At 43.9% G+C, this 15,191-nt stretch overlaps 1 protein-coding gene across 3 annotated transcripts in view; it reads left to right on the forward strand.

The window, feature by feature from the left end:
* The first annotated feature begins 9,284 nt into the window (after positions 1 to 9,284).
* The window catches only part of LOC110497955 (formin), a 61,611-nt gene continuing 55,704 nt past the window's right edge, over positions 9,285 to 15,191 (forward strand). Inside the window, exons 1-2 of one of the 3 annotated variants that reach the window (XM_036954901.1) lie at positions 9,285 to 12,165; positions 12,502 to 12,622. In XM_036954901.1, the coding sequence (XP_036810796.1) occupies positions 10,246 to 12,165; positions 12,502 to 12,622 (2,041 nt within the window). In that variant the 5' untranslated portion in view covers positions 9,285 to 10,245. The remainder of the gene's footprint in view (positions 12,166 to 12,501; positions 12,623 to 15,191) is intronic. The other 2 variants (XR_005037748.1, XM_036954900.1) reach the window with 2 other exon arrangements.

The following is a 15,191-nucleotide window of genomic DNA, read 5'->3' on the forward strand; positions in this document are numbered from 1 at the left end:
CGGTGCTTCAACTATCAGAGACTTGTAGATGACCTGGAGCCAGTGAAATACCTTACAAATCTTTAAACTGTCTTACTTTATCAATATACAAATGAGAAAGACCTGTTGCTTTGTCTTGTGATAATTTGCAATGAAAATATAAAGCATTTGAGGCTTCAAAATCATGTCTTGAAAATGTTGTACTCAATAATTATTATCCTGAACAAACGTATTAATTTGTATTTTCACAGAAGTATATTTTCTCGTGTCCTTTATTCAAGCATACTTTATTCAAGCGTACATTTGAACTTTTGGAATGACCAATGAGGAGTTTATAAACACCATATAAGAGCCAGGAATATACAATAAGAGGAGGGACTCCCATTTACAGTATTAGGATTTGAAACACCATCATAGTGTTTAGGAGATTTAGAGAGTGGAAACAACACCAAAAAAGAAGGGCTCTAATAGTGTGTGAGAGTTGAGCATCTTATGCAGCATAGATACAGTGCCTTGCAAAAGTAATTATTCCCCTTGGAGTTTTTCCTATTTTGTTGCATTACAACCTGTAATTTAAATGGATTTTTATTTGGATTTCATGTAATGGACATACACAAAATAGTTCAAATTGGTGAAGTGAAATGAAAAAAATAACTTGTTTCAAAAAATGTACAAAGATTTAAAAAGGAAAAGTGGTGCGTGCATATGTATTCACCCCCTTTGCTATGAAGCTCCTAAATAATATCTGATGCAACCAATTACCTTCAGAAGTCACATAATTCGTGTTTAAAAAGTCCACCTGTGCGCAATCTAAGTGTCACATGATCTGTCACATGATCTAAGTATATACACACCTGTTCTGAAAGGCCCCAGAATCTGCAACACCACTAAGCAAGGGGCACCATGAAGACCAAGGAGCTCTCCAAACAGGTCAGGGTCAAAGTTGTGGAGAAGTACAGATCAGGGTTGGGTTATAAAAAAATATCAGAACATCCCATGGAGCACCATTAAATCCATTATTAAAAAAATGGAAAGAATATAGCACCACAACAAACCTGCCAAGAGAGGGCCGCCCACCAAAACTCACGGACCAGGCAAGGAGGGCATTAATCAGAGAGGCAACAAAGAGACCAAAGATAACCCTGAAGGAGCTGCAAAGCTCCACAGCAGAGATTGGCTTATCTGTCCATAGGACCACTTTAAGCCGTACACTCTTCATAGCTGGGCTTTACGGAAGAGTGGCCAGAAAAAACTATTGCTTAAACAAAAAAATAAGAAACATGTTTGAGACTCCCAAAACATATGGAAGAAGGTACTCTGGTCAAATGAGACAATGAGAAAATGCTATGTCTGGCGCAAACCCAACACCTCCTATCGTCCCAAGAACATCATCCCCATCATGTTTTTCATCGGCAGGGACTGGGAAACTGGTCAGAATTGAAGGAATGATGGATGAAGCTAAATACAGGGACATTTTTGAGGGAAGCGTGTTTCAGTCTTTCAGAGATTTGAGACTGGAATGGAGGTTCACCTTCCAGCAAGACAATGACCATAAGCATACTGCTAAAGCAACACTTGAGTGGTTTAAGGAGAAACATTTAAATGTCTTGGAATGGCCTAGTCAAATCCCAGACCTCAATCCAATTGAGAATCTGTGGTATAACTTAAATATTGTTGTACACCAGCGGAACCCATCCAACTTTGAAGGAGCTGGAGCAGTTTTGCCTTGAAGAATGGGCAAAAATCCCAGTGGCTAGATGTGTCAAGCTTATAGAAACATACCCCAAGAGACTTGCAGCTGTAATTGCTGCAAAAGGTGGCTCTACAAAGTATTGACTTTGGGGGGGTGAATAGTTATGCACGCTCAAGTTTTCGGGGTTTCTGTCTTATTTCTTGTTTGTTTCACAATAAAGCATATTTTGCATCTTCAAAGTGGTGGGCATGTTGTGTAAATCAAATGATACAACCCCCCCAAAATCCATTTTAATTGCAGGTTGTAAGGCAACAAAATAGGAAAAATGCCAAGGGAGTTGAATACATTCGCAAACCACTGTACCTCTCAGTTTAACCTTATTATTTATCTAAACAACAGGTTGAAGTGATAGCAGTGTGACCCTCGTGGGAAGGTGTTGTATTACAGCATGAGAAAACCCTGAATTGAGGTTGTTGAGCATCAGTGTGTTCATTGTGAGCTGTTTCTCTATCTCTCTTTCTCCCCCACCTCTCTGTCTTTATCGTACTTCAGCGCTTCTCAAATCAAATTCTATTCATCACATGCTTTGTAAACAACAGGTGTAGACTAAAAGTGAAATGTTCACTCCCAAGGCGAAGAATGCAGGAAGTATTTCCGCTGTGTGTGAGAGTACCACGTGTGCATATGTGGATGTATCAATGTGGATGTGACAGTATTATTTTGTGAGATGCACTGTTGTGTTATGTTTTTGGGGAGCGCACTATACTAGCCTACCCATTACATTATTTGTGATCATAGGCTGGAGAGGTGATGGACTATGGATGAGGTTGTCTCTGAGCTATGAATCACAAAGTCCAAATGAATCTGAATCCATCCTTCCCTGTAGGCTGAAGGGAGTGGAGGTGTTTGAGGATTATCTGGGAATAGGAATAGGGTATGGATGAAAGACTCTACTCACATCAGCCCTGTTCTTGCAGCTCTGTTCCACCATAGTTTAGCCAGAACATAGTGATCTAGTCAGATTTAGTCAGGTTTACTGTAGTCTCTCTCTGAGTGGGCTAGATGTCGGCTGCTCTGCTCTCCAATCCCTGACAACAGAATAGATGTGTTACAGTGAGTGAAAACAAACATAAACACGCTGTTGGTCTGGTTTCTTTAGCCAATTGTTTTAGAGAAGAGCGTATTACCATTCCGTAGGTAATGTACTCTGTTACAGTGCTGCGATGGCCAATGCATTGACTCGTATACAGAAATCCATATTGGTTATAGTGGCATTTGTTTTATAGGGCATTGTTCTTTATCAGATCAGAGGGCGGTTGGTGGTCCTCAGGCTGAAGCAAGTCTAGCTATGTGCAGTATATAAAACACATCTGTATCCTGCAGCAGAGATGTGCTTGCTCTGTGTCTTTGATTTTTAAAAGCTACGATGCCTGCTTTCTACCTCCCGCCACTTGATCTATTCAGGATACATGCTGGCTCTGTTGCTCTGTAAAATCCCTCCCTAACAGAGTGTGTGTTTCAGTCTATCCTAATACACCTGTTATTACAATTCATAACAACTCTTTATTGTGTGTTTACATGTGCACATGTGTGTTTGTGTGTATTTGTGTGTGTGTGTGTAGAGGAGGCCGATATCTGGATGCTGGACGGTGATGATGCCATCTCCCAGACCCAGGACTCCCTGAACCGTGTCTCCCGTCCCAATCACCTGGACTTCCTCAGGATCACGCCCCCAGAGGATGACATCATCGGAGATACCCCCTACTACCCTCAACTGGAGTGCACGGTGAGAGCTGCTGCACCCACACATTTAGCTAACAGCAATATGTCATACTTAGGGTTATGCGACCTAACCAGGAAAGAACTGGCCAAGGTGTAACTAGGCCCTAGAGTTTTTCCTGGTCAGGTGGGTCACATGGTCAGGAACACCTCTGGCCCTAATTGATACTGTATAAAGGTTACTACACAATAGCATTAGTCATCCTCCATTACGTATCCGCTTTCAGGGCAGTATAGCATGACAGTGCTGTTCCCTCAGGGCTCCAGACCAGCGAGTACTCCAGTCTACTGAAGCGCTAAACCACCTGATTTCCGCCAGTTGCGTTAACATTAAGAGATCTGGGATGTGGTGCTGTGGTCCTTGGTGGTTCAGAGCCCAGGACTGACTCTAGCTACTGTACTAACCCCTTAGGTGCAGTGTGTCTCTAGGTGTTTTCACTACTGAAGCCAATCATCCATCCAAACATCAGCCATTTGTTGCAGGGTAGTGTCAGATGATGTTGAAGTAATATAGCTACAGGTTCACCTGCTTCACCTAAAGCCTATTCTCATAGGAAGTTGATTCATTCAGGACTCTCCGTAATCATGGTAGCATCCACATTAATGTAGAAGTGTTTACAAACATATACTATTCTTATTTACAATAAAAGTGACTCCAAATTACACAATACATAATTTACCATTCATTTCTATTGGGTACAAAATGATCTGAAACACAACAGAAACAAACAGCAAATGCATTGAACAAGTTTGTAGAGTCACAAGATTGATGTAATCTTTGCGTGCTAGGAATATGGGACCAAATACTAAACTTTTGACTACTTTAATACACTTATACACTACTGTTCAAACGTTTGGGGTCACTTAGAAATGTCCTTATTTTTGAAAGAAAAGCAACTTTTTGTCCATTAAAATAACATCAAATTGATCAGAAATACAGTGTAGACATTGTTCATGTTGTAAATGACTATTGTAGCTGGAAATGGCAGATTTTTTATGGAATATCTACATAGGCGTACAGAGGTCCATTATCAGCAACCATCATTCCTGTGTTCCAATGGCACGTTGTGTTAGCTAATCCAAGTTTATCATTTTAAATGGCTAATTGAGCATTAGAAAACCCTTTTGCAATTTTGTTTGCACAGCTGAAAACTGGCCTTCTTTAGACTAGTTAGCCTTTGCTGTAAAATGGCGGTGGAAGAAATGGCAGCAGTTTTACAGGCGCCCAACCAATTGTGCTATTATGTGTTTTTATTATTTTGTACATAATGTTTCTGCAACAGTATCTTACGGCAAAAAAGAGCTTCTGTATATCAGGACAGCGATCACTCACCTCGGGTTAGACAAAGATTTTTTTCTACGACAAAGTCGACGCACAAGACATTCTCCAAACACCCCACAGGACCGACATCCCCGTTATTTGCAAGAGGAAGCGATGCAGGTACAGAGGACAAAGAGCCTGGTCAGGACCCGGAGAAGGCGACTGGGAAAGCTGCCGTTACTGTCAATACTACTCACCAACATGCAATCATTGGACAATAAATTAGACGAGGTACATTCACAAATATCCTACCAACGGGACATCAAAAACTGTAATATCCAATGTTTCACAGAATAGTGGCTGAATGACGACATGAATATTCAGCTAGATATATGCTGCACCAGCAAGGTAGAAGAGCACACTCCGGAAAGACGAGGGTGGGGCGCTCTGTGCATATTTGTAAACAACAGCTGGTGCACGAAATCTAAGGAAGTCTCTAGATTTTGCTCTCCTGAAGTAGAGTATATTGTGATAAATTGCAGGCCACACTACTTGCCTAGAGAGTTTTCAGCTATACTTTTCGTGGCTGTTTATTTACCACCACATACAGATGCTGGCACTAAGACCGCACTCAGTCAGCTGTATAAGGAAATAAGCAAACAGGAAACCACTCACCCAGAGATGGCGCTCCTAGTGGCTGGAGACTTTAATGCAGGGAAACTTAAATCAGTTCTACCAAATTTCTATCAACATGTTAAATGTGCAACCAGAGGGAAAAAAATTCTAGATCACCTGTACTCCACACACAAAGCTCTCCCTCACCCTCCATTTGGTAAATCCGACCACAACTCTGTCCTCCTGATTCCTGCTTACAAGCAAAAATTAAAGCAGGAAGCACCAGTGACTCGGTCTATAAAAAAGTGGTCAGATGAAACCGATGCTAAACTACAGTTTTGCTATAACAGTCTTGAACATGTTCCGGGATTCTTCCGATGGCATTGAGTACACCACATCAGTAACTGGCTTTATCAATGAGTGCATCGAGGACGTCGTCCCCACAGTGACTGTACGTACATACCCCAACCAGAAGCCATGGATTACAGACAACATTCGGACTGAGCTAAAGGGTAGAGCTGCCGCTAACCCGGAAGCTTATAAGAAATCCTGCTATGCCCTGTGACGAACCATCAAACAGGCAAAGCGTCAATACAGGGCTAAAATTGAATCATACTACACTGGCTCCGACGCTCGTCTTATGTAGCAGGGCTTGCAAACTATTACAGACTACAAAGGAAGCACAGCTGCGAGCTGCACAGTGACACGAGCCTACCAGGTGAGCTAAACCACTTCTATGCTTGCTTCGAGGCAAGCAACACTGAGGCATGCATAAGAGCTACAGCTGTTCCGGATGACTGTGTGATCACGCTCCCTGTAGCCGACGTGAGTAAGACCTTTAAACACGTCAACATACACAAGGCTGCGGAGCCAGATGGATTACCAGGACTTGTGCTCCGGGCATGTGCTGACCAACTGGCTGGTGTCTTCACTGACATTTTAAACATGTCCCTGATTGAGTCTGTAATACCAACATGTATCAAGCAGACCACTATAGTCCCTGTGCCCAAGAACACAAAGGCAACCTGCCTAAATGACTACAGACCCGTAGCACTCACGTCCGTAGCCATGAAGTGCTTTGAAAGGTTGGTAATGGCTCACAGGCTCAAAATGGCCAGAAACAAATAACTTTCTTCTGAAACTCGTCAGCCTGTTCTTGTTCTGAGAAATTAAGGCTATTCCATGTGAGAAATTGCCAAGAACAGTGCAAACTGGCCCTAACCAGAATAGAAAGAGGAGTGGGAGGCCCCGGTGCACAACTGAGCAAGAGGACAAGTACATTAGAGTGTCTCGTTTGAGAAACATACGTCTCTCAAGTCCTCAACTGGCAGCTTTATTAAATAGTACCCGCAAAACACCAGTCTCAACGTGAACAGTGAACAGTGAAGAGGTGACTCCGGGATGCTGGCCTTCTAGGCAGAGTTGCAAAGAAAAAGCCAAATCTCAGACTGGCCAATATAAAAAAAAAGATTAAGATGGGCAAAAGAACACACACTGGACAGAGGAACTCTGCCTAGGAGGCCAGCATCCCGGAGTTGCCTCTTCACTGTTGAAGTTGAGACTGGTGTTTTGCGGGTACTATTTAATGAAGCTGCCAGTGGAGGACTTGTGAGGCGTCTGTTTCTCAAAGGCCTGATAAAGGTGGGATGCTTCCTTCTGTACCCTCACTCAGAGTGACCATTGTGTTCTTTGTCACCTCCATGACCAAGGCCCTTCTCCCCCAATTGCTCAGTTTGGCCACGGCCAGCTTTAGGAAGAGTTTTGGTGGTTCCAAACTTCTTCCATTTTAAAATGATGGAGGCCACTGTGTTCTTGGGGACCTTCAATGCAGCATAAATGTTTTGGTACCCTTCACCAGACCTGTGCCTCGACACAATCCTGTCTCGGAGCTCTACGGACAATTCCTAAGACCTCATGGCTTGGTTTTCGCTCTGACATGCACTGTCAACTGTGGGACCTTATATAGACAGGTGTGTGCCTTTCCAAATCTTGTCCAATCAATAGAATTTGTTGTAGAAACATCTCAAGGATTATCAATGGAAACAAGATGCACCGGAGCTCAATTTCGAGTCTCATAGCAAAGGGTTTGAATACTTATGTAAATAAGGTATATCTGATTTTGTTTTTTTATACATTTGCAAGAATTTCTAAAACCTATTTTCGACTTGTCATTATGGGGTATTGTGTGTAGATTGATGAGGGGAAAAATTATTTAATCAATTTTAGAATAAGTCTGTAATGTTTTTTTTTTTTTTTTTAAGTCAAGGGCTATGAGTGCTTTCCAAATGAACTGTAAATTGTAACAACGTAACAATTCCTGTGTCTGTCTGTCAAGATTCCATCATGCCATTTGACTAGATTTGAAGGGTAGATTATTATGTGGTTTGGGTGTGGTTGTGTGTCAGTTAGAGTGACATAGCATAGTGTAATCAAAAGACACTCCCTGATCTGTGTTGTAGCATATCATAACAAAAGTAACCTGTCTCTTGTTTTACCTCTAGACTAGTGGTAGACTGTCTCAACATGAAGATACCCACATACTCATGTGTGGTGTGGCCTACACTGGCATTGTAGTCATGGCATCCATTGGGGTGACTTGATTTACAAGTCACTTGTTACTTGATTGATATACTGCTTTTCGACCATTGTACAGTAGTTGTGGTTAGGGCTGGGAATTGCCAGCGACCTCATGATGCGATATTTTCATAATACTTAGGTCCTGATACGATATGTATTATGATTCTCACGATTCTATATGTATTGTGATTCGATACTGTCCTAAAAACAGTAGTTGTAGTCAGTGGGAGATTTAAAGAAGAACCTCCTTACTGTCACTGTTACTCAGCTCCTCTCAGCCCTTCAAGACAGGGTAAGTCGTGCTGAGGCCTGGCTATGCGGCTAGCTGATGGATTTAGACTTAGTAAATGAAACACCAATGCTATTGATTTGATGACATAATGGGCCTCGCTTGACAGCCCCTGACTTACTATCTATGGATTTGTTTTAAACCCCAGAAGATCAGAAATAATGTTTTTTTTTGTTTGTACAATAATAGTATTTTCTAATACATTATAAATATGATTATCTAATATATTATTAATGTTTACAGAGCTTTGTTATTAATGGCATGTTTTTGTCTTTGAACACAAACTGCATGTCTGGTTTGGTATGGGGTTCTAAATCACATTGACAACCATTGGTAATTCTTAATATTCCTATGTTTGAAGGAATACATTGAGCAGTGAACATTGGCTGCTAAGGCCAACTATGGCCTTAGTAGGGCTTTGAGCACCCTCTGAAAATTAAATGACCAAGCAGCCCTAATTTCACCAAGTACTTTTCAGGCCTCTGTGCTCTGTTTTGTGCTAAAATCTGTCAAGTGGTAGTGCACATGGTGTTCAAATAAAAGTTGCTTGGTGCTAGATAGATTGTTGAACCCATCGTACCTCTTTGAAGCAGCAGGTTTTGTAGACTATACATATTGTAGTGTTGCTTGTCTGTGTACACTCAATATAAACTCACTGTACTAGAAAACTTGTGTGATGAAATGTATGTTTCCAGTTTATGATTTAGTGTCAAGACGAATCTTATCTAACGATATTCACACTCTGAGATGAGGGAATCAATACCTAGTTTCCTCTCACCAAACTGTAGCACTATTAGCCACTTGACGTTAGCGGAGCTACTGACGGAACAAGATTGCAGTGTTGGTCAGGGCTGGTCAGGGCTGGGCAGCAGCAGCAGACTGACTAATCACTACAGCTTAAGCCCTATGCTGTAATAGTACAGAGAGCAAAGAGCAGAGTAACACAGGGCTGGATCTCCCCTGCGGTCCACCTGACCATCAGGAGATTAGCTAGCTAACTAGCTAGCAGCCCCACTCTTACACTTCACTCAGAGAGCACAGTGCTAATCAACAGAGAGCTCCAGCTACCCATGGTTGCCATTTTGCGGAAGTAAGAAGCAGTAACCGGACACCTGTGCTGCCTGCTGCCACAGTTCCCTCCCAGTCAGGGCGGGGGGAGGCGGGGCCAGACCGGATAGACCAGTGTGCCGCATTCTTTTCCAACCTGGAGGCTTTTCTCAGGAACACAGAGATCTTCTGTACACATATACACACAGGAAGAGAGGGGAAAGAACCATGCCAGGAGGGAAACTCGGACAGTAGCTCTGACTCAGGTCTCTGTATCTACACATATAGTAGGAGAGGAGTATTGGAACCTTCCGGGCCAAATTCAAATAACTTGTTCCGTTGTTTTCCTGAGAAAGTGAGAATTTGTTTCTCCTGGATTCCCAGGGAGATTATTCCGGGACATGCTTCCTGCCTCTGAACAGTTTGACTTGACTGGGCACGTCATTGGAATTCTGCTCTACAAAACTGGAAGTTCTGGAACTCTGGAAAATGTAGAGTAGAGGCTGTTTGTGATTGAAGAAAGTTGTCTATTCACAGCATAGCAAGGTTTTGTGTTGCCAAACGGGATTACAGGATAGCAGGGGTTATAGCTAGAGCCCTCCTGGAGAGGGTAAGAAGAGCTAGGGGATTTGTCCTCACAAAGGCCTTTTGTTCATTGGAACCAGTAGAAGCGGACACAGTTTGGCAGGTTAGACAGCTGGAGGTGTAGAGATGATCCTTTTGTGACACTGAATGGACAGACTGTACTGGGATAGCCTTTCTACCTGGCTGGCTGACTACATTTTAGTCATTTAGTAGACACTATTATCCAGAGCGATTTACAGGAGAAATTAGGGTTAAATACCTTGCTCAAGGGGCAAATCAACAGATTTTTCACCAAGTCGGCTCAGGGAATCGAACCAACCTTTTGGTTACTGGCCCAACACTCTTAACGCTAGGCTACCTGCCGACCCAGAGTTCACTGCCCAAAGTACATGCTACAGTGCATTTAAGGGCTCTGTGAAAATGGACAGTGTAAGTAATAGCTCTGAGGTTCAGGGGAAGCAGCAATCCAATTTGTTCCGCAATAAGATCTCCACTATGTTTACACATGGGGACAAGACTGAGCCTCAGAGGCTGGCGGGGGAGACTGCGGTGCTGACGGCTTTCAGGACCCTGTCTGATGAAGAGAACGATCTCATAGGGGTCAGTGATCAAAGTACCCTGGATGTTATCAGTGATGTGAGGGGTATGAGTGTGGTACTTCATAAAAGAGAGGACAGGATTGAATCATGGGAGAATGAGTCCAGTAGCTTTGTGACCTCTCCTAACGCCGGCCAGGTGTCTGTTTCCACGGCCGACCCAGGTCTGGTCCAGGTTACAATGGTGGAGATCTGTAGCGACACAGAGATGGAAGATGAGGAGGGGATCAGCAGCCTCAGCCAATCGGACAAGCCTGACGCCCCTGGAATGTCCTTCCCACCTGACGTTGACCAGTGGACAGTGGCAGTGTTCGATGATAACAAGGGTCAGCTGCCACCCGTTGGCCCAGTGAGAGGTGCAATTGAGACAGACTTAAAGCTGCCTGTGTATAAGCCACATAGTCTTGTGGAGGGATCCCTCAAAGACACCTCTGTTCTGTACTCTGCAAGGTTTATGGGCAGATCTAACAGTGGGACAGACCTTGGACTGCTCTCCTCTGTCTCCAAAACACAAGTGCCTGGAGACGGCTGCAGCACTGACCTCTACACTGATCCCAGGCCTGTGGAGGTGGGTGTGGATGCAGCAGCCATGGGTGCCAAGGGGTCCAGTTATCATCACCACAAAGTAGCCAAAGGCTTCAGCACCAGCCAGGAGGTATTGGGCCTTACTGACATGTGTGCTGGAGACAACTCTGCAGTGGCTTCACTTCTTAACTTGTCTCTCACCTCTGAACCCCAGACATCAGAGGAAGCAGCAGACGACACTGCCTTGCAGTCAGGACAGCCAGAGGGCCAAGATTCTGGACAGAGGAAGGAGATTTTTGGGGAAAACACTGGAACTGAGGAGCATAAAGATCATGTCCACTGCCTGGACTCCCCCTCCACCCTCTCTGAGTCAAAGCCACCTGAAGCAGCAGAGACATCTTCTCCTAGCCTGGAGAAGCAGCCTGACACTGAAGTGAGAAAATGTATTTTAAGGACTGGTCTGGCCGTGTCGCGTGTTCCTGGAGAGTCCCCAACTGACAGCCAGCCAAGTGCCACTCCTGTCTCTGTCTCACCCAGGGGCCAAGGCGACATGACTGTCAAAAGGAGGCCCGACACAGACTCACCCTCCGCCTCCCCCTCCAGTGGCACAGTCTCCTCCCATGCCCCCTCCTTCCAGCTGCCTGCCCTGTTCAGTGGACTGCGGGTTCTGAGGAAAGGGGCTGTGGGGGAGGAGAGGGAGACAGTGTCTGAGATCAAACAGAGAGACGCTGACCTGGCCCTTCTGAGCCTGAAGAAGACTGTCAACAAAGCCAATAACTTCCCTGAGCAGATCACCTCCAGTAGCCGCACCCCCAAGAAACGTCCTGAGCCCAAACATGTGTCTGAGACCAAGAGTAATCTCCTGGGGCAGCTCAGCCAGCTGCTCAACCTTGACGGGACCAAGGCCGAGGACAACCCGGACCCACTGCTAGAGCTCAGAGACAGGGAGCCTGAGAGGGGGGAGGAGGGGGCGACAGACCAGGGTCCAGAGCTGATCCCCACCACCCCACCAGCAGGCAACAGGAGAGCCTCAGACACAACATTAAACACTTTTAAGAGTCTCTTCAGCTCCAAACCTGCTAAAAGGGATACAGCGGATCCTGTGGATTTAGAGGCTGTCAAGAAAAAAAATAAAAGTGAGAAGGACCTGCTGAAATCCATCTTTGAGAGAACCTCCAAGTCTCCCAGCAGTGAGCAAAAAGGTCCAGCGGAGTCTAAAGTATGTACTGTTTGTGTCTAACTCAAAGGTTTATTCCTTCTTTATCTTATCTTATCTTAGAACCCTGTTGTTTGTTTGTTCTCAGATCATCAAGGTTTTGAAATGTAGGAATGTAGAGCCATTTGAAGTGTATGTTGTGTTTTGTTGTGACCTGCAAGGCAGGCAGGACAGTAGGGTATTAGTTTTGGTCATGATCTTGTTTTGAGATGTTCTCATGTCTTATCACATGTTGACTTTTCAGTCAGATTGCAGATATTCTTATCCTGGGCACCAACTGTTCTGTAAGTCTGTATGTTCTGTGTTAATTGAGTAATGAGCTGCTGTCTTTCCTCCCAGTCTGAGGTCACCTCCCCTACAGACAGTGAGGACCGGACCCCCGGGCGGCTCCAGGCCATCTGGCCCCCGCCCAAGCCCAAGGATGAGGAGGAGAAGGTGGGGCTCAGGTACACCGAGGCAGGTAAGGACCTGCACCATCCTGGAGCTCTCCACTTACTCAACACTGCGTCTAAAGTATCATACAATGCCCTGTTAAGAAATGCATGTATGCTGTTGTCTGCCTTAACTAATTCTCACAAGACAAGATAGTCTTAACAAAAATAAACTGAGTGCCTCCACTCTGGTTTATCCAGGGCAGACGCTCTCCTTACAGAATCGGTCTATTTAGTCTAATTGAGAGGTGACACAAATATGTAGTGCAGCCCTGCTGGTATCTACAGAGCCAGCTAATCACAGTGACAGAGTGTAAGATAACCCTTAAATCCATTTAAAGCAGGAACGCACTGAAACCTTCCCTCCACAGTAATGCTGCTGTCTGTTGAGACGTCTGGTAGAATCACACAGTATAGTGGAGCTTTGGGAGGTAGTTTGGGGATAGGCTGGGGGTGGGCAGCCTGCCATTCTCTCAGCCTGTCTCTCTTTGAAGAAGAATACTCACACAAATAGGGTAAAGGCACAGAGGACTCTAAATAGGCTGATCTAATAACATTACAGGGAGAAGTTCATTTAACTTAATGTGTTGGTTGCAGAAGACCTGCTGTACTGGAGCAGAGCTATGTGTCAGCTATATCAGGCCATCTCATGGAGTTTGGAAGGTTGAGGAAAACATGTTTACGTGTGTGTGTGTGTGTGTGTGTGTGTGTGTGTGTGTGTGTGTGTGTGTACACATCCATATACTGTAGGCACGTACCCACACACACACCATTACCATTAACTCTTTTGCTTTCACTCTCTCAGAATTTTAGCCTTGAAACAGCATTGTTGGTTTGTAGAAATTGCTTGTGTAACCCTAATTATTTTACTTAACTATCTATTGTTTACCCCTAAGGGCCCGATGATAAATAGTTACTTTACCATCAAGTTATTTTCTATAGTTGAATCATTCCAAGTAGCAGTAACACAAACTTTAGGGGCACAACAGGTTACATCTTCACTTATCTGTCACACATCTTCTCTCATGTGAATTCCTCCTCACGTGCAGGTGAGTCTGGGAAGGGTATTTTCAGAAGTCCCATCATAAAATATATATTGCAATGGCATAATAAAAGTCTCAGATACACATGACATGTTTCTGAATATATACTGAACAAAAATAGAAATGCAACGTTAAACAAATTCAAAGATTTTACTGAGTTACAGTTCATATAAGGAAATCGGTCATTTGAAATAAATTCATTAAACCCTAATTTATGGATTTCACATAACTGGGAATACAGATATCTTTATTTTTTTTTAAGTAGGAGTGTGGATCAGAAAACTAGTCAGTATCTAGTGTGACCACCATTTTCCTCATGCAGCACAAGACATTTCCTTCTCATAGAGTTCAGAGCATGCCTGACATGCTCAATGGATGACATGTCTGGTGAGTATGCAGGCCATGGAAGAACTGGGACATTTTCAGCTTCCAGGAATTCCGTACAGATCTTTGCGACATTGGGTCATGCATTATGATGCTGAAACATGAGGGAATGACAGCAGATGAATGGCACAACAATGGGCCTCAGGATCTCGTCACGATATCTCTGTGCATTCAAATTGCCATCGATAAAATGCAATTGTGTTCATTATCTGTAGCTTATGTCTGCCCATACCATAACCCCACCTCCACCATGGGGCACTCTGTTCACTACGTTGACATCAGTAAACCGCTCGCCAACACAAAGCCAAGCATACTGTCTGCCGTCTACCCGGTACAGTTGAAACCGGGATTCATCCATAATGAGCACACTTCTCCAGCGTGCCAGTGGCCATCGAAGGCGAGCATTTGCCCACTGAAGTCAGTTACGAAGCCATATGGTGAGGACGACAAGCACGCAGATGACAGAAGCCGGATGTGGACGTCCTGGGCTAGTGTTGTTACACATGGCCTGCGCTTGTGAGGCCGGTTGGACGTACGGCAGAATTCTCTAAAGCGACGTTGGTAGAGAAATGAACATTACATTCTCTGGCAACAGCTCTGGTGGACATTCCTGCAGTCAGCATTCCAATTTTGCACGCTCCCTCAGAACTTCAGACATCTGTGGCATTGTGTTGTGTGACAAAACTGCACATTTTAGAGTGGCCCTTCCCCAGCGGAAGATGCACCTGTGTAATGATCATGTTGTTTAATCAGCTTATTGATATGCCACACCTGTCTGGTGGATGGATTATCTTGGCATGGAGACATGCTCACTAACAGTGATGTAAACAAATTTGTATAATTTTTTTAAACAAAATAATATTTTTGTGAGTATGGAACATTTCTGGGATCTTTTCTTTCAGCTCATGAAACGTGGGACCAGCACTTTACATGTTGCATTTATATATATTTTTCTGTATAAAATATATATTTCTTATTCTAAAACCATGGCTACATTTACATACTTTAAAACACCAAACAAGCATACTGTGATATCCCCTCTACAACAGATTGTTTAGTGCAAATAGCTTTACTGCTGAGTGTGCAAACTTGTTCATACTGCCAGAAGCTCTTTATATAGTTCACTGCACAATTAGATGAAAAAAAAAACTATTTTGATGTGGTTGTCGAA

This window comes from Oncorhynchus mykiss, chromosome 19 (assembly GCF_013265735.2).
Source record: "Oncorhynchus mykiss isolate Arlee chromosome 19, USDA_OmykA_1.1, whole genome shotgun sequence".
In the NCBI taxonomy this organism is placed as follows: domain Eukaryota; kingdom Metazoa; phylum Chordata; class Actinopteri; order Salmoniformes; family Salmonidae; genus Oncorhynchus; species Oncorhynchus mykiss.